The sequence below is a fragment of the Pezoporus occidentalis genome, unplaced genomic scaffold (assembly GCF_034315485.1).
Source record: "Pezoporus occidentalis ecotype Australia unplaced genomic scaffold, CSIRO_AGI_Poc_V1 ctg195, whole genome shotgun sequence".
NCBI lineage: Eukaryota > Metazoa > Chordata > Aves > Psittaciformes > Psittacidae > Pezoporus > Pezoporus occidentalis.
In genome coordinates, this window is record NW_026913800.1 from 468,278 (window position 1) to 493,171 (window position 24,894).

The 24,894-nt window shown below is 44.8% G+C and overlaps 1 protein-coding gene across 5 annotated transcripts in view; it reads left to right on the forward strand.

Moving 5' to 3' along the window:
- JCAD (junctional cadherin 5 associated) overlaps nucleotides 1–23,993 on the forward strand; it is a 63,145-nt gene extending 39,152 nt beyond the window's left edge. For 2 of the 5 annotated variants that reach the window (XM_062617342.1, XM_062617344.1), the window contains exons 2-3: nucleotides 7,047–7,405; nucleotides 14,202–18,332. In XM_062617342.1, coding sequence (XP_062473326.1) covers nucleotides 7,107–7,405; nucleotides 14,202–17,949 — 4,047 coding nt within the window. In that variant the 5' untranslated portion in view covers nucleotides 7,047–7,106 and the 3' untranslated portion in view covers nucleotides 17,950–18,332. Of the gene's footprint in view, nucleotides 1–6,088; nucleotides 6,110–7,046; nucleotides 7,406–8,225; nucleotides 8,479–9,514; nucleotides 9,913–14,201; nucleotides 18,333–22,158 lie in introns of those variants that run through there. The other 3 variants (XM_062617346.1, XM_062617345.1, XM_062617343.1) reach the window with 3 other exon arrangements.
- Nucleotides 23,994–24,894: the final 901 nt, after the last annotated feature.

Below are 24,894 nucleotides of genomic sequence, written 5' to 3' on the forward strand. Positions count from 1 at the left end.
AGGTGGGTGTGGGAAGTGGGAAATGCATTGGGCTGCATGGTGGTGAGGAATTAGCAGAGGTGGGAGGGATATAGGGTTGCCTGGACAAAAGCATTGGTACTGGATTTGATGGGCACAGGTATGGAAAAAGAGCACGGCAGATAAATTACTGCAGCCAGTTTTTTGTCTCATCCCATGTCTTCACAGTGCAGATAGCTTGACTTACCACAACTGGGCTGATGTGGAGAGGCACTAGATTCTTGCAGCAGTTGTTTTGAATGTACCTAGCTTACTTTTAAGGTTAACGGCTTTAAAATAATCAGGTTGTAAGCACTTCAGACTGGGTGCCTAGAATGGAGAGGGTTGTTTTCACATTAGTCCGTCTGCATAAATGCTTCTGTCTGGCACATGTCTGATATGAAATGGGAATAATATCACCCAGACGTGAGTGAAGATAAGCTAGTTTAATGTGTTATCTAGATAGTGCACTTTGTAATTTAGAAGCCTGTTAGTAACTCTGTGTTCAGAGCAGTGTTTGGATAGCTGCTGTAGATAAAGCCCAGGAAGACTAGTATCACCTAGCCTGCACATCCACTGAGGTATGAGTCCTGCAGAATTCAATAGCCTGAAGTCATGTAATTACAAACTGCAGCAACTTGTGTGTCCGTGCAGGGTGCCTTGATTTTGGCAATTCATGATGTCTGTATGCTTCATTTTGCAGTATGAATCATGTTCCTTCAGTGTTTTCTCCTCTGTGCAGTTATACAGAATCACTTACAAAAAATGTTAGAAATAGTTCTGCAGAGGTGGGGCAGGCAAATCAAGTGCCAAAAGGACTTCAGGGGTTGTATTCAAACAGTTGAAGGATTGCCACCTTCTGCTTTATTTCAAGTAGCAGAGAGTGGGGAGACAGAACAGAGGGCAGACAGGTCTTCTGGTCTCCCACCCAGTACATGGATGCTGTGCCAGGATGCTCTCTGGAACCAGGACTAAAGCAGTCCTGGGGTAAAGTTTGGACTTGATGGTCTTAAAGGTCTTTTCCAACCTATGATTGTAAAGCGTGGATGGACTGCTCCAAACATCATGCAGGGGGAAGAGTGGGAATGGCATGCAAACCATTTCAGAGCATGGAGGTAAGAGCTGTTTCTGCCACTGCTGAAAGTGTTGGCATTCATCATCGCTGGTATTGGTCATCGTACATGTGGTGGTGGTACCCCCACCACCCTCCAAAATAATAAGGCTTGGGAACCCCTGCCACTAAAGAAACCTGCAGATGAAGGCAGACTATCGACAGAAAACAATGTGCTTCCCCCACTGAGAATGGGCTCCAGAAGCAGCTCAGAGGAAACTCTAGCACCAGATTTCTTTGGGGTGTCTTTCAGGAGTACTGTGGCTTTTCTCAGGGCCAGGATGAGATCCCTGCTTTGGACAGAGCACCCCGAGACAAGGTGCTCTGATGATGTTTCCGTCTGGTGGTCTCATTGTGTCCCGCTTGCTGAGGCTGTGGATCCCCATTGTGTCCGCATACAAGGGGGCTGGTGCTGATTTCCGCCATTCATGCTTGTTTCTTTGCATCCAAGAGTGCTGCTGAGAAGTTTCCAGAGAAAAGCTTGGCCCCTGTTTCCAGTGTTATGAGGAGCTGTACCGGCTGCTAGGGACAAGTCGGAAACGCTGGCAAGATAGCAGGCATCCTCAGGAAGCAAACCCTATCAGAAAGCACTGATGTCATTGGCAAACAAAACAAATGACTGCTGGAAAAACAAACTGTTTTCCAGCGTTGTTGATCTTCCCTCAAATTAGCAGCTCTGCTCAGCCTTTACTCTTTTGGCCCAGTCTGACAGAGTATGTACAAGACAGCACTGCAGCGATGGTTTTGTTACTCCTGCCAATCCAATCCCTTTGATTTTATTTTTTAGATTTATTTATCTAAGGGAGGGTGGGAAGAGCATCCCAGCACTGCAGCCAGGTTTGGAAAGCTGGCTGGCGTCCTTGTGGACATTATGTGCTGATATGGTTGATGTCCTGCAGGGTTTGCTCAGGCAGGGCCTCTGGCTCTGCTGCCCGGGACAGGTTTGATGTGGGGGAAGGTACCTCCCCATGACTGCACAAGCCGATTATTCACTGTGAGGGTCGTGAGACACTGGCACAGGTTGCCCAGAGAAGCTGTGGCTGCCCCATCCAAGGCCAGGTTGGACAGGGCTTTGAGGAACCTGGCCTAGTGGAAGGTGTCCCTGTCTGTAGCAAGGAGTTGGAACTGGGTGATCTTTAAGGTCCTTTCCAACCCAAACCAATACTTGGTTCTATGCGTCCTAACAGCATCCCATCCAGTGGCCATGGCCACCACTGCTACCAGATGCTGGCAGCTTGTGCCATAGGCATGGAGCATTTCTCTATGTGGTGGGTCTGGGGAGAGCTCACTGGGGGCTTTGGTGCTGAGGGCACCGTGGCAGGCAGAGGGGTGCAGGCTTCTCTGCCTTGTTCCCATTGTGGAGCTGTGACAGGCACAATGATAGCATCCTGCTCCCAGCCAGGCCTTCCCACCACCCGTAGCACCACAGGGCTTTCCCTTCCACACATGGTAAATTTGCAGAGCAGGAAGAGACAGTCGCACTGGTTCCTCATGGTGCATTTCCACACCATTGCACCTCACTACCAATACCAAGCGGAGGTTCAGAGTAAACCCCACAGGCTGGAAGTTACTTATCCACTTGCTTTTGCCTCTCTGATGGCACCATGATTACAGTGGGAGGCAGAGAGAGGGGGTTAAACTGTGCTCCAAGCCAGTCTGACAATAATAGCAGGAAAAGCACATTTCTTCCTTGCACCTGCAAGTACTCTGTTTTCTGCTGTTTATGGTGGTCACATTGGATCTTTCTCTTGTTAGAAGCTGAACAGCTCTAGCAGCCAGCTGTTCCCCTTGGTCTGCTCGAACCTGGCTCCTATCACAGTCCGGGGCAGCAAGTGGATGGAAAATCAGCCTTTTATGTCAGCATTCAAAAATAACGCACAGAGCTTTTCCTTTCTTCCAAGAGGGAAGTGTCCTGCTCCTCTCTGCTTTCTGCCTGCTTTTACTTACTGCTGGCTCGCTTACTCAGAACGCTTATTAGGCATTTGGAATCCTGTTCTAGCAAGGGATACTCCTAAAATATCTTCAGCATAGAGCTTTAAATAAACAAATAATCTCTTTTTTTAAAAGGTGTGTAGTGTTACGTGTGTGAAAAGGGAGAAGATTCATAAAGCTCTAGAGACAAACCAGTTTAAGGCTCTCAAGCTGAAAAGCCACTTCTGCAGCGTTCCAGGTTCCCAGTTAAGCTGTGGCTCTGCATAAAAACTGTGCATGTTTTTCCATGCTGTGGGCTCTCCTCAGGCAAGTGCTGTGGGCAGTGCAGGGCAGAGGCGGCTAGAGTGTCCCAGTGTGCCTAGGAGCTGCATACCAGGCTGGACCAGAGTGGCTGGCTGGACCGGCTCCACAGTCTGCAGAGCATCCTGGAGACAGGGCGGGAGCAGAAAATGGTTGGGGTGCTGGGTAGGCAAAAAGTGGCCATAATATATGGAGTGCTGCACCACAGAAGCTGGTTTACATTCTAAGCCATCCAATCAACTTCTGTGTGTACGTAGCTTGAGAGTTTTAGTACTAATAAATGCACAGGAGCCAAATCAGTAGTTGCTTCATCTCAAGTAAATAATTGTAAACATCAGTGAACAGAGTTCTTTCTTCTTGCCCATGAAGAACATTAGAAACCAGTGTATAAAGTACTTGTTTGTCAGGATCTTTGCAGAGACTATCTCGTTTTGACTAGCTGATGATGCTGGGCTCCTGGTCCTCAGGTAGACCTACTACTTCTAAGGACACAGAGTACTCACCAGGCATGTTAAGTGAACTCTTCGTGTGGGGAAGATCATCTTAAGTGTTTTACATAACTGATCTATTTCTGTGTGTTTCACTTCTTTATCCACCTTTTGTTTTAATTTCTTTCTTCTTTGCATCCCAACCAGAAGGAAGTGCAGCAGGAGGGCCAGGAGACCTCCTTGGATGGATAAGGAGCTGCTGAGGAAAATTCAAATGAAAAAAGAGGCTTATAATAAGTGGAAGCAAGGACAGGTGGCATGGGAAGAATACAGGGATGTTGTCCGGGAAGCTAGGGACAGGAAAGCTAAGGCCCAGTTAGAATTAAACTTAGCTAGAGGTATTAAAGATAACAGAAGGGATTCTACAAGTACATAGCAAATAAAAAACAGACTAGGGACAATGTAGGCCCCCTCAGGAAGCTCTCAGGAGAACTGGCTACACAGGATTTGGAGAAGGCTGAGGTTCTTAATGACTTCTTTGCCTCGGTCTTCACTGACAAAGGCTCTGACCAAACCACCCAAGTCTTGGAAGGCAGATGCAGGGACTGTGAGAATGAAGACCTTGGGCCCACTGTAGGAGAGGAACTGGTTCGAGACCATCTTAAAAATCTGAACGTGCACAAGTCCATGGGTCCTGATGAGATCCATCTGCGGGTCCCGAAGGAGCTGGCAAATGAAGTTGCGAAGCTGCTGGCCATCATATTTGAGAAATCATGGCAGTCAGGTGAAGTTCCCGATGACTGGGAAAAGGGAAATATAACCCCCATTTTCAGGAAGGGGAAAATGGATGACCCGGGGAACTACAGAGCAGTCAGTCTCACCTCTGTGGCTGGCAAAATCTTGGAGCAGATTCTCCTGGAAGGCATGCTAAGGCACATGAAAATCAACAAGGTGCTTGGTGACAGCCAAAACATGGCTTCACTAAGGGGAAATCCTGCCTGACCAATTTGGTGGCCTTCTATGATGGGGCTACAGAACTGATGGACAGGGGTAGAGCAGCTGATGTCATCTACCTGGACTTGTGTAAGGTGTTTGACACTGTCCCACACAACATCTTTGTCTCTAAATTGGAGCGACATCAGTTTGACGGATGGACCACTTGGTGGATGAAGAACTGGCTGGCTGGCCGCATGCAAAGAGTTGTGGTCAATGGCTCAATGTCCAGCTGGAGACCAGTAACGAGTGGTGTCCCTCAGGGATCAGTGTTGGGACCGGTCTTGTTTAACATCTTTGTCGCTGACATGGACAGTGGGATTGAGTGCGCCCTCAGCAAGTTTGCCGATGACAGCAAGCTGAGTGGTTCGGTTGATACACTGGAGGGAAGGAATGCCATCCAGAGGGACCTTGACACGCTTGTGAGGTGGGCTGATGCCAACCTCATGAAGTTTAACCATGCCAAGTGCAAGGTCCTACACCTGGGTCGGAGCAATCCCAGGCACAGCTACAGGTGGGGCAGAGAAGAGATTCAGAGCAACCCTGTGGAGAAGGACTTGGGGGTGTTGGTTGATGAGAAACTGAACATGAGCCGGCTTCAGTGTGCGCTCACAGCCCAGAAGGACAACCGTATCCTGGGCTGCATCAAAAGGAGCGTGACCAGCAGGTCAGAGGAGGTGATCCTGCCCCTCTGCTCTGCTCTTGTGAGACCTCACCTGGAGCACTGCGTGCAGTTCTGGTGTCCTCAGCATAAAAAGGACATGAGACAGTTGGAACAAGTCCAGAGAAGGGCCACGAGGATGATGAGGGGACTGGAGCACCTCCTGTATGAAGAGAGGCTGAGGAAGTTGGGGCTGTTCAGCCTGGAGAAGAGAAGGCTGCGTGGAGACCTCATAGCAGCCTTTCAATATCTGAAGGGGGCCTGTAGGGATGCTGGAGAGGGACTCTTCATTAGAAACTGTAGTGATAGGACAAGGGGTAACGGGTTAAAACTTAAACAGGGGAAGTTTAGATTGGATATAAGGAGGAAATTTTTTCCTGTTAGGGTGGTGAGGCACTGGAATGGGTTGCCCAGGGAGGTTGTGAATGCTCCATCCCTGGCAGTGTTCAAGACCAGGTTGGACAGAGCCTTGAGTGATATGATTTAGCATAAGGTGTCCCTGCCCATGGCAGGGAGGTTGGAACTAGATGATCTTAAGGTCCTTTTGAACCCTAACGATTCTATGATTCTATGATTCTAGTAATACAGCCCAAGCAAGGAGGAATGTATCAGAATGGGTCCATCATTACACACAACCTACAGAATAGATCATTATCTTTCATGGATTTTGAAACTCTGGGAGAATGGGTATTCTATAGTTGCCATAATTCCATAAAGATGTGAGAGTGATTTAGGAAATAAAGATTGTTGCCAGTCAACTAACTGAGTTTACTGGATCTTTGCTCTAGCAGTGCAGAATTGAGGTCAGCCCTGGTGACCAGGAAGAGAAGTCATGACTGTCCCATGACTTGGAAGTCATTGAGACACAACAGACACTATCATCTCAGGTTGTTGCCAATCATTTTACACAGTGCAGTTGTGTTGTAAAAATAGACTGTGCTTGAAGTCTTAGGGTTTGTATTATTCTAGTTGAGGATTACTGATTACTCCTTATTACTCTGGAGGATTACTCCTTCCAGGAGACCAAGAGGCTGAAAACAAAGTAATCTGTAAAACCAGACTGTTTAGCTGGGGTATGCATGATATTACCTGGGTTTCTCATGTGGTTGCATAAAATTAATTTTTGTTCTCATGCATATTTTGTCCTTGTTCATGTGAACATTTTTTCTTAATAGAATATGCAGAGCTGTAGGGAGAGGCATGCTGCCTTGTAATCCACCCCCTCCTGCAGCAACTCCAAATGTAATACAGAATACACCTCTCCATGACTAGAAAAAAATTGTTTTTTACAGAAAGTGTGAGCTTACCTCTGGTGCAAAGTGGTTTTATGAGATCACTTAGTGACATCTGAAAGCTGCAATCACCAGTGAATTCTTCAGTGGAACAGACTGAGTCAGCAGCAGTGCAGCATCTGCTGCTGGGCTGACTGCATGGAGGTGTATTGCCTAGGGAAGGTCGGCACATGATTTGTCAGAATCTGCATGCACTTTGCTTCATCTGTTTGATGCTGAAGAGCACTGAAGCCAGAGAATGAGACTTTCAGCTTCAGTAGCCTATCAGCTGATCAAAGATATCTTTCCTTGTTTAAAGCAACCTTCTGTTTGTTTATGGTTTTGTTTTCCAGTGATGGATCCTTCTGGAAAGAGCTTTTTGATGGCACAGCTGTGAGTGAAATCAGCACAACATGTTCAGTGTCGAGGACCTCCTTATTTCTCATGGATACAAGTTGTCAAAAAATCCCCCTGTTTCATATGAGAACAGGTATGATGAATACCGGCAGGAAATCACAAGGAACAGATCTGCTCAGAGAACGCTGAATGGATTTGAGGCAGAATCAAGAGCTGGGGCTTACAGCAAGAAACCTCTGGTGAAAACCAACTCAAACGGCACTGAAAGCAGCCATGGGAGCCAAGGGAGGCAAGCAGGTCCTGGTTACCACCATGACCTTCAGGGTTTGTCCACTTTTCATACTTCAGAAGGGGGGTAAGTTTCAGCATCATGCCATGGCTTTGCTTTCTCTTCCTTTTGGTGCTGACAGTTAACTAAGCATGACCCTAACCTCTGACACCGCCTTCCTGTACTCCTTTTCTGCTCCCATACTGGTGACCATTTCCATGCAGTGCAAGTCCACACGAAGCAGTGGCACATCCATTCATCTTCTGCTTAGAGGTAGGCCTTTGAGAATATTGGGGTGAGGGGAAGTGGAATATTTAATTTACTGATGTGGTCTGTATTAGAAAGGCCTTTCTGATGGGTTTAGAAAAGCTCAGTCCAAGTACAGTGAAAAAAAAAGGAGGGAGGCAAAAGCTCTTCCTTTAGTTTTAAAAAACTGAAGCTTCTTCTTCTGCCATATACACACCCTGATTTTTGCTGTGGATTTAGCCACGTGCTGAACACATTAGGGTGTGCCTAAATGCACCAAGGACTTTCTTGTTTTTTTAAGGCTGCTCTCGTGGAGTAAACATGAGAAGGTGCCTGTGAATTTCTTTTTAAAACCACTCCAAGCCAGTGGAAGCTCTTGTCGTCACTCCATAAAATGTGCTTGTACAACCGTGGCTTGCTTAACACGGAGTACGTGCGTGCTGGGGTTGGGGCAGGCTGGGCAGGAAGAGCTGTGTGTACACACCGCCGCTTGGCCATTGTTCTGCAGCTATTTGAGTGCTGCAGATGAACAAAGGAAAGGGGCTAGAGCAGGACTGGAAGCCAGCCCACGTGTGACGATAGTTTACAAGGAAAAGCCCCTTCCTCCTGCCCAGTGGGCCTGAAACTGAAAGCAGGGCAAAACGCTGTTGCCTTGGGAGGTTGTCCTCTTAGGAAGACCTTCATGTGGCAAAGGCTTCTGGGCCCTGACTGCTGGGCTTGTCCCTCATGTCTCTTCTGCTTGCAACTCTGCTTGCCTGGAGCAGGAATGGCTCCTGGCTGCCAGCTAGGATAATGGGCAGGAAGAGATGTGAGCTCTGCAAAGCAGTCCTAGGGCAGCACATCCCAGCCGTAATGAAAGTCCCCAGGTGGAACCAGCCCTTCTGCAGAAGGAAGGAGAGGACACAGGTTTAAAGGTAATGAGGAGGATTCTTCATGGTGTGTTATGGGTAAAGTAAGCTGGACAGCAATAAAGTGAGGGAAGACAGAAAGAATGAGAGGGGAAAAGGTATTGAAGCAGGGGAAGAGGGTGCACAGGGGGGCCAAGGAGGGGTGGTGCTTGGCCTTGGAACCGAGTTTACAGTATGGAGAAAAACTGGTGTGAAGAAGATATATGGCTGTACAAGGCTGGAAGCTACTCCCATGCTGCTGCTCCCACACCCTGTAAGGTAGAGCCTGTGTGGGTGCATGGTGGCAAGGGAGGACTGCTGCCTCCCTGAATCCCTCTTCTCCGAGTGCATCTCTGGGGGATCACATATCTGCCCCATGTTTCAGACATGGCAGAGGTATCTGTAACTGCTCATGATGGCTAAATACAGAATAACGCAATCTGACAATTTAAACGTCTCTTTCTAAGACTCAAAATGCAAGGAGTGGAACCTGTCAGTCTACAGCGTAGTTAAATACTATAGTCTGTTTTTTTAAAATGTCTTTTCCGCATTATATAGGGAACACAGCCTTGGAAGTGGCTGTGTCACACCTTCATAAAGATAGAACTCTTTTCTTATTGTCACAGCAAACTCCGATTCCCAGAGAGCCTATTGGGAACTCTTACAAGGCACTAGCAGCTATGAACAAGGGAAAACCTTTGTCTGAGCCGTGCCTTTCTTGCCACCCCTGGGTGTGCAGAGTACCTCTGGTGCAGAGCACGCCACTGCGCTGCTGGTACAGGAAGGGAGGAGCGAGCCCTCTGGGACAGATCCAGGAAAGCTGGCTGCAGCTTCAGTGCTGCAGCACCCGTGTTTCAATTGCCGAGCTCCAGCCAGGGTGACAGGCCCCTTCCTGACCCTCAGGCACATCTGAGGCACAGGGCTGCCGTGCAGGTGTGAGCTGTTTTGAAACTGAAGGGAAGGGGACCCACTTTGGAATGTTTTGGCCTTTTACAGGTAGGCCATGGTGAATTCCACTGGGGATTTTGATCTCTCCCACTGTCTGGTTTCTGTGCTGTCGTAGGAAATAGATTCCTGGTTCTCAGGCTGGGAAAGAACTACACGCTGCAGAGATTTGGGAACCATTTAGGCCTGAAGAGGTGACAACCACCCAGAAAGATCCAGCATGAAGACACTGCTCTTCGGGCACTGCAGGCTTCCTGCAGCTGTTTCCTGGCACTGCCTTCCCAGTGCTGCACCACAGCAGGAAAAGCCCAGAAGAGGCAGAGTATGTCCCAGTTGCCTTCACAGACCTTGACCCAGCTCCATGGCAATCTGGAGCATCACTCGGGCTCCTCAGCCAGGGAATTATCTACACCGTACTCTTGCCCATACCACTCACTGATATAGAAGAGCTAATCACCTTCCAAGCACCACAGAAGAGAGTGACATTGCCCACCTCGTTGCTGCCTACGCAGACAGGTTTGCAGGGCTCAGGGTGTTTCATGATGGCAGGAGATGATGCTGTTGTCTCCACTCATTGTGGTGGTTATGCTGATGAAACTTTGCAGAGGAGGAGGAGGAGGAGACAGGCTTCATAGCAACTGCATGTGGGCACATCACACCGCCCGCTGCTGCTGCCTGCGAGGGGGGAGTGGCACCCTGGTGGAGCTGAGAAGTAATGTTTTGCTCCGTCCCGTTGTTCCTCAGGCAAAGTGAAGCGGATGATGGGAGGGCTGTCCTCACTGTCCTTACTTAACTGAGCATGAGGAGGTCTCACAGTAAAGGTTTGGGAAAGGAGACGAGGCAAAAAAGATGGGAAAGCTGACCCTATTGGTAGACATGACAGGATTCATAGAACTCTCTCCTGCTTCTCTTCTGAGTGGAGAGAAAAGGCACTTTGCTCAGCTGTTTGTGTGGGAGAAACTATGTTGGTAACTAGCAAATTTAGGCAGAAATAGACATCATTAATGAGATCACCTGCTGGAAATATTAGAAAAGTGTGCTGGTGTTTCCCAATGCTAGGGCTTGGTAAATTTTATGTGAGGACAGGCTCCCAAACCAGAACAGAAGCTGCCAGTGTCCAAAGCAGCCCTCTGAAAAGTTTTCCCCTTGATGCCAAATCCTGGAAATTTCTGAACAGTGCCTCTTGGTTGGGTACAAAGCAGCTCAGGCACCATGGGTTACTGGGGGCCTACTGCCTACTATTTGCATACAGGAAGCCAAAAACAGGGACAAAAACTCCCTCAAGAGCCCTACAGTGGCCTCATTCTGCAGGGTTTTGACTTGAAGCCTGTGCCATACTCCTTCACTTCTGGCCGCATTATGTGCATCATGTGAGGTCCTGCTGGTCAGTCACCCTAGGGGAACTGGGCAGCTTCCACCCATTGCTCTGAGTATGGCAGCTTGGTGAAATACAGGTAGTGCAGGTAGTGCAGGGTGGACTGATGGCCTCGTTTCTTGCAAAGACCTAAAGTTCATAGAAAGCTAGCAATAGTTTGGGGAGTTTTTTTGAGCAGTTTTCATTAGATACAGATTCAGTTTACAGCATTTCATGATAGCAAACTTGATATTCGTTAGAAGCAGGCCTGTTAGAAAACAGTTCTTGATGTTAAAATCTACCTCCTTGGTCCCATGGGACCTCTCTGTCACTGGCACTTACATCTTCCTGGTTGGTCCCATGGGACCGCTCCCTCCTTGGCACCCCTCGCAGCTTTGAAGCAGTTGCAAGCAGCTGTGTCCAGGTGTGCATTTGTTTGTGCATCAGTACTGGCACATCATGGGGTGACCCAGAATTCTGTAGTAGCATGATCAGAGACTAGCTACTGCTAAGAGGAGCTCTGGGATCTTTTCATTGATAATATGTCCTGGACATGAAGACTGCAGCATGACTGGTGTTTGCCATCTAAAAATGTAGCATTGATGAGGCTGTAGTGGAGCATTTTGAACTTGGGGTGCCCCTTGGATTCTTCTTCCCACCACTTCATTGACCCAAGACCCAAAAGTGTCATCTATCCCAGAAGGAGGCGCTCTGCTGCAGTAGTGGCCGTAAGCAGTGCGGTTGTGCAGTGCTGCCCCACTGCCATACCTGCAGTGTGCACATGTGCAGGAGTTGTTTTCCGTCCTTGGAAGGAGGGGAGCCTTCAGGCTGGAGCTAAGCAGGAGTGTCCTTTGGAAGGCTGTGGAGCATCCCCTTTCCACTGCACAGTGCAGTGCCTTGCTCTCCAGAGGTTTATGCTGCCTACAATACAGGCTGGCTGTAACCACTTCTAGCACCTGAGCCAGGAGCTGGAGAGACTGATATTGTCCATCTTGTGAATAGATCATAGAAAAGATCAGTCTTAAAATGCTCTGAATACCTCCTTTTAAATATCTTTTCTGCACTCATGTTGCAATGATGACATGGTACATGTTATGTGGTGGTTTGTATCATGTTCCAAAATTAATTACTGGAGCCTAGTTATTAATATTTTAATCTTTAAAAATAAATTTAATCTTTTAAACAGCTTTTAATAAATGGAGACACAACCTTTCTGTAACTGAAGCTGTCCTAACTTGGGCTAATTTACTTTAATAAATGACTGAGCTTGGATTTTGTTTGTTTTTAAAAAAAGCAAACTAACTAAAACTCTTCTGTTTTGGTGGTTTCCTAGGAAAGAGTCGAGTAATGCTTCCTTCCCTTTCCTGATTTCCTGTTAAATCCTTTAAACAGGTAGCCCATTCCGTTCCCATGCTGTTAGTTGAAATTGTTGCATATCTCAATATTATTGTCTACCTTACCTCCTTCCCTGGATGTTTTTATATTTAGGTTAATAAGAATTTGGGTTTGCTTTGATATTTTTGATGGTGAATTAAGCTTTGCAACATCATCTCTGGAAATATAAAGATCAAGATTTGTAGATGCTTTTCTGAAAGACATGCTACCACTGAAGCAGGAATCATTTTAGGGAAGTCTGATAGTCTGTGTTGGGCAAGATGTCAAACTAAATAATCATAACAGTCTCTTCTGATCTTGGAATCTATGACTCTGTACTTTCTGCAATTTCTGCAGACCCTTTTAAAATAATGGATAAAATCAAACAGAAGGAGCAATCTCTGCATTCCCTCCTCACTAGTGCTAGACACTGTTTGTCACCTTGTTTTGTAAACACACATACAGATGGTGCCATAGCAATGTGGGGATGAGTTGAATAGGTAGATCTGATAATCTCAAAAGGTGGCAGCATTTGTTCAACTCAGTGTCTCCACATGCAGAGGGGCACAGAAATGTTTGTTGTCCCTGCAATCAAGTTTCCAATGTAGCAGGTATTCTGTTGTATCTCACTGATTAATGAAGATGACTTGATGATCTTGAAGGTATTTTCCAACCTGGTTGATTCTATGATTCTATGTCTGTTACTTCCTGAGGTTCAGCAATTGAACTGTACTTTGCGCTTTAGCAGCAGAACATTTTGTTCAGATGTTAAGTCTTAATCCAGTTGAATTAATATGAACAAGATGCTCGTTATCCCAGTTTGGTTTTTAAACTTTTATAGTCATGGATGAAGTTAATATACACAAAAGAAAATTGCTGTGGGTTTGGATTGCTTAATTTTCATTCCAAATTTTGAGTTGTATTAAGTTTTTACAAACTACTATTTAAATACATGAGGTTTTTTTTAGTAAAAAAGAGCCAGATGACTGTTTATATACCTTGGGGTGGAGGGAAGAGAAAGAAATTCTTGGGTTCTATCTGCATACTTGTCCTATTTCTGTCAATTTTGATTTTTCTTTCCACTCTTATGCTGGTGGCAACCACAGAGTGTAAAGGCAGTTATATTGTTGGACACCTCAGGTACAAGAATAGAGAACATAGTTCAAGTAGAAGATGAATTAATTATTTATATAGAAGGGTACTGATTTTGTTCCACAGTAATATGTAAAACAGTTTACACCATTCAGAACACACAAAGAGCTTATTCTGTTCATGTAAATCTGTGTTCTGGATTTTTAATCCATAGTAAAATGACTCATGTCTTTCATATTTCAGTAATCATAGAATCATAGAATCGTTAGGCTTGGAAAGGAATGGATTGCTGGAGTTAATCCCTCTTTTATATGGGAAATTTATACTTCTTTTGAGGTATTTTAGATTTTAAATATTGGTTCCCCCTTAATCAGAATTGTGCTGATGCATCACCGTTGTTGTGGCATGTGTCATTTAATCCAAAGTATTTTGAAGGAATTTATTCCCTCGGAAAAATGAAAAGAAACAACACTGGAAACAACATGTAAAATTTCAGTTCTTGCAGTAGGATGCAAATCATGTTTCTTACAGAATATATCTTATGAAATAGCCCTCTATCTGCTCTACTTACCTCTGCTTTTTGGATTACTGTTAAACTTGTGTATCACAGTAGTCCCCTTGACATCTATAGATTTTGATGTAACAGAGTGCAGAAATAAGTTTCGCGCAATTATTTCTGGTTTTCTGGTGTCCATTGAGGAGGGCTGTGCATGCTTGCACAGCATGTAACTGTGTGCATTTGTTTCTCTCTCTAACGGCTTTTTGCATAGCTAACAATGTGCCAGCAGAGCGTTGGTCCCTTCCTTTACTCTCATTAATGACTGACTTTTAAATCCTCTCATTAAAGTCATAATATCATCTCATTGCAAATAGATTACACAAACCCCATTGGCATAACTCCACATTTGACCTCCTAATGTGCTTTACTCATAAAAGAAAAAGCAGGCATCTGTGCAAATGGCCTGTGACACTGTTTCTTTTTCAGGGTGTATGACAGGCCTCAATTAGCGCGGTCTTCCCAGCCCAAGACTGATAAAGATCTTGCCTACTGGAGAAGACGAGGACAGGACTTCAGTGTGCTCCTGAGCTATTCCCAGAAAGCCGGTGTGGAAATGAAAGGCCTGGCTGCAGCCCCGGGGGCACCCCAGCACCCCAAGGAGAGTCAGCTGAAGGTGGGCACAGGTTCAGGGTACAGCAGAAGACGCGGCTTGCAGGAGAGCTGTGAAGTGCCCAGTGACTGCAGATGGCAAAGTATGGGAATGGAAAGCTGGAACCAGCCAAAAAAGGTAGGGAGACAAATGTCTGAGGGTGACAGGGAGAAGCTGCTTCAAGAGCTGTATTCACTGACTCTGGGAGACAATGTACTGAGCACCCGCAACAAGGGGAAATCACAATCGTTGCCAAGGGTCCTTTCACCCGAGAGCATGAGGTGTGTGGAAATGCCCTCCCTGACCAACAGTAACAACTCACTCAGCGTAACTAAAGCCCCCTCGTATCCCCCAAACAAACTGAGTGTGGAACCAGCCAAGCCCCACGAAACAGGAGGCCATCTCCTTCCCCTGGTGAAACCCAAGTATGGGAAACCTCTCAAGCCTCCCTCCTATGAACTGCAGCGGCAGACCAGAGCACCTGCCCATGCTGTGGGTTTCCAGGACCACTACCAGAAAGATGAACCCATCTCTTACTTAGCCAAAGTTAATGAGCCAAGGCAAGAGGCTTGCATTCATGACTCTGGTTTGGAGCCCCCAGTCTATGTACCTCCTCCTTCTTACAAATCCCCACCTCACCAAAACGTGACCCCGCATCCTCTCAGTGAAGTGCCTAACACAGACACATATGCCAGCAGCAATCAGCAGGGTCCTGCAGAGCGGGTTGTCCCCTGCCAACGACCAGCCATGAATACTTCTGAAGCAGGGGTTGACCCTTGCAAAGACAACCATCTTCCTCACGGGAAGCAAAGCCATGTACGGCGCTCTGCTGACTACCTGCGTTCTGTTCAGTATATTCCCTTTGATGATCCTCGGATACGACATATTAAAATCGCACCACCTGAAAGTCTTCAGGACAACACTAAATACACTGAAAATGCACGTAGTCCCAGTTCTGGTGCTTTGCAAGAGAGAGATCTTGAAGTACAGTACAACAGTGCCTTTCTGGATGCATCAAACTTGTCCAATTCTGCAAAGGGCGAAAGAACTTCCATCAGCTCCACCCATAGCAACAGATGGTTGGCACCGTCCATCCAAGATCAGGAAAACTGTGCCTTGCTGGACCAAAGAGACAGTTGTAGCACAACTAATCACAGCCCCTGTAACGAAGCCAGTGTGGAGTACACAAAAGGCAAACTTTCTGTAAGAAATTCACATATGGACAGCACCTGTGAGACTGTTACAAAAGTGAAAAAGTTTGAACCTGGAACTGGGATGCAGAGTAAAAAAAGTTCAAAGAAAAAAATGAATGAAACTATATTTTGTTTGGTATCTATCCCAGTTAAATCAGAATCCAATCTGCCAGATACAGATAGGAACAACAACATAACCCAGAGCCCTGGTAAGAATGGGTTTGATAACAATGGGGCTTTGCAAGAACAAAGTCTCTTAAGTATGTCTTCAACGGACTTGGAGTTACAAGCGCTTACAGGAAGCATGACCAATAAAAATGAGTTACAAAAACAAGAGCTGTGGAGACCAGAAGAGTTCAAACAAATGAATGACCTCAGATTTATTCAGCCTGCAAAACACAGAGAGCTCAAATACTCTGGCTCCTGGCCAGGTGATCAGTACAAAGACCAGCAGACACAGACCAGTTTCACAGAAGAACCTAAAAGCCCGCAATTTTTCCATGGTACAGAGCCTGAGCAGCCCAATAGTAACAAACCACTGTCTCCAAAGCTTCTAGGGTGTACACTATCCACGATAGGGTCAAACCAGACAGAGTTACCTTCTCATGAGAGAAGCTGCAGGCAGAGCACTTACGGTATGAAGGGTCAGATGTACCTCAGCCAGTCTAGCAACAGTGCATTTTCCAGGACTGCCACCTCAGTCCTTCATGCCCCCTCCCCAAAAGTGCTCCGGAGCCAGCCCATGTCTGCCCAGGAGAGGGAAACTGGCCTTCTCTCCAAGGGAGATGTAATTAAGGGAGAACCAGGTGCTCCCTGCAACAGTAAAGAGCTGTTTGGTCAGTTCCTGTTGAAGCCTGTAAGTCGCCGTCCCTGGGATGCAATAAGTGAGCTAGAAAGTTTTAACAAGGAGCTGCAAGAGCAGGAGGAGAGCACAAGCAGTGAAGAAGATTTGGAAAGTGCTGTGGCTTCCCTGCAGGCAGGTGTCCTTAGGCAAAGGAGGGCGTCCAGAAATGAGAAGTTGAACCAGGAGCCAAAACACAGTGGGAAATCGGAAATGGTTGTGCCAGAAGGGCCTGTATTTAAGTCAGGAAGAGTTAAAAGTAAGTCTGAAAGTTGGAGTGTGGGGACGGAGCATGGTGGCGAGCCAGGCAGCATTGGTTCTCAAGGCTCTTTGCAGCCAGGAGGGAGCAGTGAAGGAGTCAGACCAGCAGATGGAAGTCTGATAACAGAAATGAGGATGGGGGAAGCCAAGAACATAAAAAGCAAGCAGCCAGTTGACATGGAGCCTCTCCAGAGAGTTTTGTCCAGTAGCCCAAGCAGTTCATGTCACAGTAATCCTTTCAATAACCCTGTCTTGCAGGCTATGAGTGAAGACCAAAATTACCTAGACTTTGTTAAGCTGAGCAAAGGTGCAACTCCCACAAATGATGCAGTATTAGAGAGAGGCTCGGTAGTATGCTTGTCACTAACGAAGAGGAACCATGGACGCTCAGAGCCAGATTTGAGGTCAGTGGGACTTGATGTAGCCCCAGGACCCGGTGCTAACAGTTCCGATTACTCTTCAAATGCAAATGCAGTGGAAATCCCTGTGAATGAGTCATTGCAGGCAAGAGCTGCAAGGATTTTAGGTATAGATATAGCAGTGGAGTCTCTCCTTCCAGATGACCGCCTTGAGCCCCACCCAAGCACTAGCCCTGCAAATGGTGCCCAGGACTTTGGGTCATCAGTGGGGAGCACAGTAAGTGACAAAGGAAAAAAAAAAGAGGGTTCTTATGAAGGCAGACGAAAGTGTGGCTGGACAGAAAGTGCTCTTTTTGTCAGAGTAGGAGGCCGATCTTTATACCCTGATGAATGCGAGACTGCTCACCAGGAAACCAGTGCTAAACCACAGGTAACAGAGCAAGTTCTTGAACAACCTGCGAGTCCCAGCCAAGGTGAGGACCAAAACTTGGTTTGCAAGTCAACTGTGTATCCACATTCAGAAAAGAGAGTGAGAAGCACTTCAAAAGTGATAGAGACACTCCAAGGCAAGCTCACTTCTCCACCTAGCCGGACTGCCATGGATCGCTTAGTACGAATGAAAGAAGTTGACTCTGTGTCCCGGATGAGACGTCTGAGCATTAAGAGCGCAGACTCAGGAGAGGAGGTGGATGAGGAGAAGCTGTCGAGGGTACAAGAGGAAAGAGGAAGCAAACTGGCAAGCTCAGGGGCTGTTTCCAAGCGTGTCATCTCTCTCAGTGAAAACGGATATTTAGGTGGAATGGACAAGAAGAAGATCAACAAAGATTTTTCTTTAGGTAAGACCCTATTACAGGAGATCCGGGTGCATGCTGTTTTCTTATGTAATGGGCATGATCGATTTGCTTATGCCCACATAATGCTGCTCAAATAGTTACAGGCTGTAGGTGGTACTACCCCCATCTGGTTGTCACCCCTTTGCTCTCCTTGTGGAAGAGATGAGTGTTCTCTGACCGCATTTTAGGAAAAGGTACTTTAAAACTCACTTGTGATACTGAAACTCATTCACAGAGACTGGAGCGCCCTCTGAGGTCTTATCTCTGTCTAATTGTTTCAGGGAACAGCCAGCTTCAAACAGCAGAGTTGAAAGATAGTCACTCTAGTGCCAGTGTTTGGGAATGTGGTGATTTAATCATAGCCTCTCCTTGAATACCCATTTTTTCCCTCTCTTAAGTAGACACGTACTGTATCAGAGTTCAGAAGAAACTAAAAATAAAAGTCTGATGTTCTTCTGTGAAGCCCCTGGGAAATGGCTGCATTGAGAGGCCTGGAAAATTCTCTCTCATGAATATTTTCTAGCTCAGATGTTGGGAATAACTGTTACCCCAGGTCAAATGGAAAGTTGACCTTCTCAGTGAACACCTTTTGTGGTTTGTGTTTTTTTTTTTTGGGGGGGGGGGTTTGGTGTGTGTTCCTCATCTCTCAAAAGTACAGAAACTTGTGTAGTCCATATGCATCCCCAAAGTGTATGAGCTGTTCTGTCTTCAAAATGGTTTTCATATGGCCTTGTGTTGAACACTGAAAATCAGTTGTTGCCATAGATCTGTGTTAAAGGATAAATCTCCCAAGCCACCTGTCTAGTCCATTAAATTAATTGGAGTGAGCAAATGTATGGTGTGAAGGTTGTTAAATGAATATTAATCTCCTCCTTCCTTTTACTGTCCTCTCTGTAACAGCTAACACTTTCCCTTGAAATCTGCGCAGGTTATTCATTAAACTTCACTGATATAAATCTGTTCACAGTCTTCTAGCACAGAGGGACAGAAACTAAATAGAGCATACTTTAAAGTGGATTTATGTATTTCCATCTGAAGAGAAATATTTGTATTAGTTCTAAGTATTGACTCCTGCAGTCTTACAGCCTTTCCCTTCATGTCTTCTTTCTCTGTCTCACAGCTGTATGTCTCTTTCTGTTCTGAACTGTATTTCTCAAGAGCAGATTTTCCAAACAGGCTAATTCAGCTTTCTTGTACCCATCAGGTCTAGTATGCCCTACATGCATTTCGTATGCTTTTCTCCCTTGGGGTTGCTGCTGGAGTGAAGAAAATAACTGCTATGGTGACATGACTTCAGGGATGTATCAAAACAGATTATGTGTGTTTATTGGAGATTTATTCTGCAGTAAATTAGGTCTAAATTTATCCCTCTTGCTGACAATGCCAGGCTTGTATTCTGCAGTGTGTTCCTGTTGCAGCAGTTCCCTCACAGACGTAACAGCCCTCCCCATTCCTGGATAAGCGTGGTGGATGTCCCTTCCTGTTGCACACATCCAGTACCACAGGGTAGCACACACTCACATGGGAGGGGAAAGCATCTACACCACTGGTCTCTTCCCATCCAAAGAGACCCTGAATTGTTGATGGCCACAGGATCTTCACCTCACCTTAATGAGGCATGACTGAAGATTCATGTTTGTAGAAAGGCCTAATATTGTGTCTTCCTCTGTTAACTCTCACTCCAACTTCCAGATTAGCTTACTGGTACCATTGACAGACAAAATGAGAATTAAGCATAGAATCAGAATGGTTTGGGTTGGAAGGGACCTTCAAGATCATAGAATCATAGAATAGTCAGGGTTGGAAAGATCAACTAGTTCAAACCCCCCTTCCACAGGTAGGGACACCTTCACTAGACCAGGTTGCTCAAAGCCCTGTCCAACCTGGCCTTGAACACTGCAAGGGATTAGGCAGCCACAGCTTCTCTGGGCAACCTGTTTCAGTGTCTCACCACCCTCATAGTGAAGAGCTTCTTCCTAATATCTAATCTAAATATACCCTCTTTCAGGTTAAAGCCATTCCCCCTTGTCCTATCACTACATGCCCATGAAGAAAGCCCCTCTCCAGATTTCTTGTTGAAAACCTTTGTATTCATAGCTTTTAAAGAGTATTGCCAAAGGCCATACTATTTGGAGTGAGGTAGGGTGATGCTACTCTTATAATTGCAGAATGGGCCCATCATAGAGGCTAGAGCCCTTAACAGAAACAGGCTTTCACACGTATAATGCAGCTTGGCATATGAACAGTCATCTCAGAGTAAAAGCTCTGATGAAACTCAGTGCAAGAAGCTCATCTTACTATGCAAATACTGCCATTAGAAGAACATCACCAAATTTTTCCAAATGCAGTGGATATATTTTCTCCTTTGCTGTTTGAAGACTGCTTCCATGAGGCTGCTGATCTGGCTTTGTTGCTGTACAAAGCATTTAAAATGAGCTTAACCAAATGTTGAATAAACATTTCTGTTCAGTGCTAGAACTCCAATGTTTGTCTCCCTTGAAGTGAGCCTGGGCCGTAGCCTGGCCCATTTCTGTCCTTGGTTTAGGTGCTGAGGGCATGGGTCAGCTTCCAAGGAATAAACTGAGCCACACAGAGACTCCCATGTCTTGTGGCCTCATTGTCTCCCCCCCGCCCCCCTGACTCCCCAAAACAGTGAGCACCTGCAGTTTTGTGGAGAGTTTTATTAGTGTGAATTCATCTGACCTTAGGAAAATCAGGTTTCTGGATGTAAATCCATTTTTATTGTTAGGTCAACCTCACTCAGAACAGTTCTAGCAGTTTAGATGGCAAAATATTTACAGTGAAAAAGATGTTACCGCTTTAGAGACATCTTCCCACACAATCAGTTCATTACGCTTAGAAAGATGCAGCGTTATCCTGGAGTGCACTAACCCTCGAAAACATTTTCTCCTTGATTTTTTTTTTTTTTTTTTTGCATTCACATGGCATCTGTTTTTGAAGTTTGGAAATGCCAGAGGAGGCTTAATAGTGATAAGCAGTTCTGAAAACACGATGTTGCTGGCACAGACTCCTTTCTTGACTGACCTAGCAATTTGAAGAGAGTAGGCAAGAGAAGTGATAAAGGATCCTGCAATAGGAATCCACGCACTGGGGCCAAATCCAGAAGTTCTTCCTTAGCCAGCCCCACCTTGATGTGAGTCTGGATGCTGCAGATGGACAGTTGCACATTGGAGTAGAAGTTTCCCTCTGAGGATCTTTATGCTTGTTTGAATGAAGACATTCACTCACATCAATATAAAAGTCCTGAGGGTTACTGTTTTACTCCAAAGTGTGATATTTATTTGTGCAACTATTTTCACGCTCAACTGTTTAAACACAAGTGCTGTGGGAGTACAGCCTACAAGAGGGACATTTAAGGTTCACACAGATGGCCAGATTGCGTAAGAGCAGCAAGTAGCACATGGTAGCATGGGCTGCAGTGCTGGTTTGTCCAGGCTCTTGTGTGCCTACAGATTCCTCTGTAGGCAGCCCTGGTTCCTCCATGCTGTGACTGTGCATCCCCAGGAGCCCAGGATAAGTCAGATGCATGCATGATGGCGGAGGGCATATCTCACAAGGCAAAGCCTGTTCAGTGCAATCCTTACCCAAAGTCACAAAGGTGAAGGAAAGGGCTCCTGTCTGCTCACTTCGTGGCCAATGTTGGGATAAATCCAATAAAAAAAAATCTGATAAAAGAGTATGTTTGGTGATTCAGGAAAAGAAAAACAACATATGGTCTGTCCTGTGAACTGATAAGCAGTGGGCTGAAAATGAAGAGCAGTGCTAGTAAGCCAGTAAAGTGCTTTAGTGAATAATGTTCAAAACGTGAGCTGCAGTTCTGCAGACTGAAGTGAGACAGTCTAGCCATAGTGATGCAACACAGCTGTGCTTTCCTGTATTCTGCTGAATTAATCTGAAACCAAGGATTTGCAATTGAATGAAAAAGACCCTGATGGTTGGATGGCATCATCACTTCTTCAGCCAGTCTTAAACACCCTGCTAGGATGCTTAAAGCATTTACTTGTCCTTAGCATTCAGTACAAGGCGGGGGGGGGGGGGGGGGGGGGGGGGACACAAATGTTAAGTCTTCTCTCCTTTTCAAAGCATCTGAAAACTAGAAGTAGTCACTTAGCGTTCAGTGCACATGTTCCTACCCACCCAAGGCTTTCCAAATTCTATCTCCATGCATTTGATCCAAGTTATTCCCAAATTACACAATTTAAGGCTGTAAGTCCAGTTTTAGCTTCTTTTCTAAAATAAAAACTAGGGAAAACATTATTAACAATATTTTCTTGGTTTTTTTTCAGATACATATGACCCCACCAAAGTTGAAAAGGTGTGAGATGAATGAAGAGAATAGAGAGACTTCTGTTCAACTAAGAATGTTTCACTGATGTATTTTCTTTCTTTTCTGGGTGCTCTTTGTTTGTTTTTTTTGTTCTTTGATGCTTGGAAATTGCCTCCATTTGTGGTGTTCATGGTGTACTGATAATGCCTTTACCACTGCCACTAGGAATTAGCTATTTGTATCTGAAACTGTTGGCGGAGACCACAACAAAATCTGACTTATACATTGGAACCATCTGGCTTTGTAGCATTAAAACTTAATACCAACTGTTGGAAATGGGTTTTTATCTGAACTCTATTTCAGTCTTCAGTGGGGACAATGAAATGCATGAAGTGAGGCTTTTGAGCTTTCTCTTTGGTGTAAATGTAAACGTGGGAGATTAGTGAAATGATTTTTTAAAGAATGTGAATTTATAAGCTAAACTTCTAAGTATCTACAGTCTAAACTTTGTTTAACTTAAGGGATTTTTGGCCATAAGTAGAAAGTGCTGCTGCACGACGTCAGAGAAGGAATGTGAGAGAATGATAGCGAAGACCAATTGTGAAATTATTTCTAACTTCCAGAGTTTGAATTTACTCAGATTAAATACTTGCTTGCCACCTAGGGAGAAGAAAAACAAAAACCCCAAAGCTTCTAAAAGATGGAAGACTTTTGTAGTACAGTGTACAGAACGTGTAATTATAGTAGCTGGCAACTAGTGTTTCAAACCAATGCAAAGTATACCACTGGCTGTTTTGCACTCAGTATTACCTATTTTTGTTTTGCTGTTTAGAAATTCTTTATATGAAAGAATAGTAGCTGGTTTAAAATAGCCCATTTTAACAAAGTAACTATATTTCTTGTTACAAAATACTATCTATTTTTCTACGATGTAAACAATTGCTAACAAGTGGCAAGTATAAAGAAGTATTATTATTATTGTTATATTTTAAGACCTACCCCTCTGAGTGAAGGTGCCCCAAGCAGATTTCACTTGTATATCTTAATGCACACTCCATATTGCCACATACGCAGTAGTGCCACCTTATTTTGTTCTAAAAAGAGCCATCTATGTATGTGTGTATTACAGTGTTTTTTCCCCACTCTACCTTTGGATCATTCTTGGAGCCACTTTCTGAAACACAGCTGAGAACTGTCTGGGCTGGTGTTGCTGCCATTATATTCCTTGTCAGCCATGATGAAAACATGGGTTTGGATCTCAGTCCCAGTGTCTCTGAGTGGCTCAGACAAAATACCTGGTTTCTTTCTTTTACTTTATTCTCTTTCTTACAGATTATGGGTTTGAATTGGGCCAGTGTATAAAAAATAAACAGAACTGAGTTTAATTCTTCCCTGAAGTCAATTGATGTTGCTGGGGAGAGTTCAGGTGTCTTCTTGATGGCATTTAAGTACATGGCTTTAAGTGTATTTTATCTGCACACACAAATGCATGAATTACAGAAGCTACAATAAAGCCTATGCATTCTGCTCCTTTTAAATTAGCCTGCATAGTATGTGTATCTTTAAAGCCTTTATGTCCACTCCTGTGTGTTTTTTTTGTAAGTACCCGTGTCCTGACATTCTTCTAATGACTTGTTCATGTACTTCACCGGTCTATTTTACTGGCCTTCTCTGTTTTTTTAGCATAATTTTATTTTTAAAAATCTAGTTTCTTGAAATATTTTTCCTAAGTTTGTAATTTTGAAAGAACGATGGGGAAAAACACTCATCCTGTGTTTTGGCAGAAAGAATTTCTTGTCTGTAACACATGATTCTGTTACATATGGACTATTTAAAGCTTGTTTGAAAAGAAAATGTGGTCTATAATTTATTTTATTAACTCTTCTGTGTGTTGTTGTTGTTGACAAACACCTTTCTTCATCACCATCTTCTGCATCTAGGCACTAGTAAATAGATACAAAGCACTTTTTGTCCACCCTAGCCTCCTCCCTAATTCTGCCCATAAAAAAAACACCTAATTCTGAAAAGGAACTGCTTCAACTTTCATCATCCCACTTATTAGTAAATCTGTGATGCCTAGCAATAAATTGAAAGTTTTAATTTGTCCTTAGTTTCTGGAGAACTGTAAATTGTCCCATATAACCAGTCGTCCGACCTTCAGTTCATTTCTTGGTGCAACAAGATTTTTCTGTGCATTGTATGTTCTGATGGAGAGGGGGTTAACTGATTCTGCAACATGCCTGTCATCCCTCATGTCAAGTAATTACTTTTCCAATGTACATAAACAGCCAAGATCTTAAAAAAAAAAAAAAAAAAGAAGAAGAAGAAGAAAGAAGAAATATAAAGCAGCAATATTTCAGGGAAGATTTTATTGTCCAAGAATGAGAAATTAAACCCAAGGAAGTTAGTAAACTGCATTAGTATGTGACTGGTCAGTGGATGAAAGACTGGAGTCAGTACTGCTTTAAAAATGGTGTATTCCTCTAACAGCATTTGTTGTTTCATATTATACTATGATACAGGCAACTGAGAAATACATGGAGTATAGTTTTATGAATAACTGTGCCTGAGTGTTTCTACAGTATCTCTGCCATAATTAAAATGACAACTATCAGAATGGGCTGGATGGTAGCACAGCTGAACACCTTTCCCGAAACCTTTTTCCAGTTGCAGATAGCATTCAACAAAAAGCTCTTTTTATATCAGATAGAGTTAAAAAACAGCTGGGGTTGGTAATGGCAAGGGCAGGAGCTCA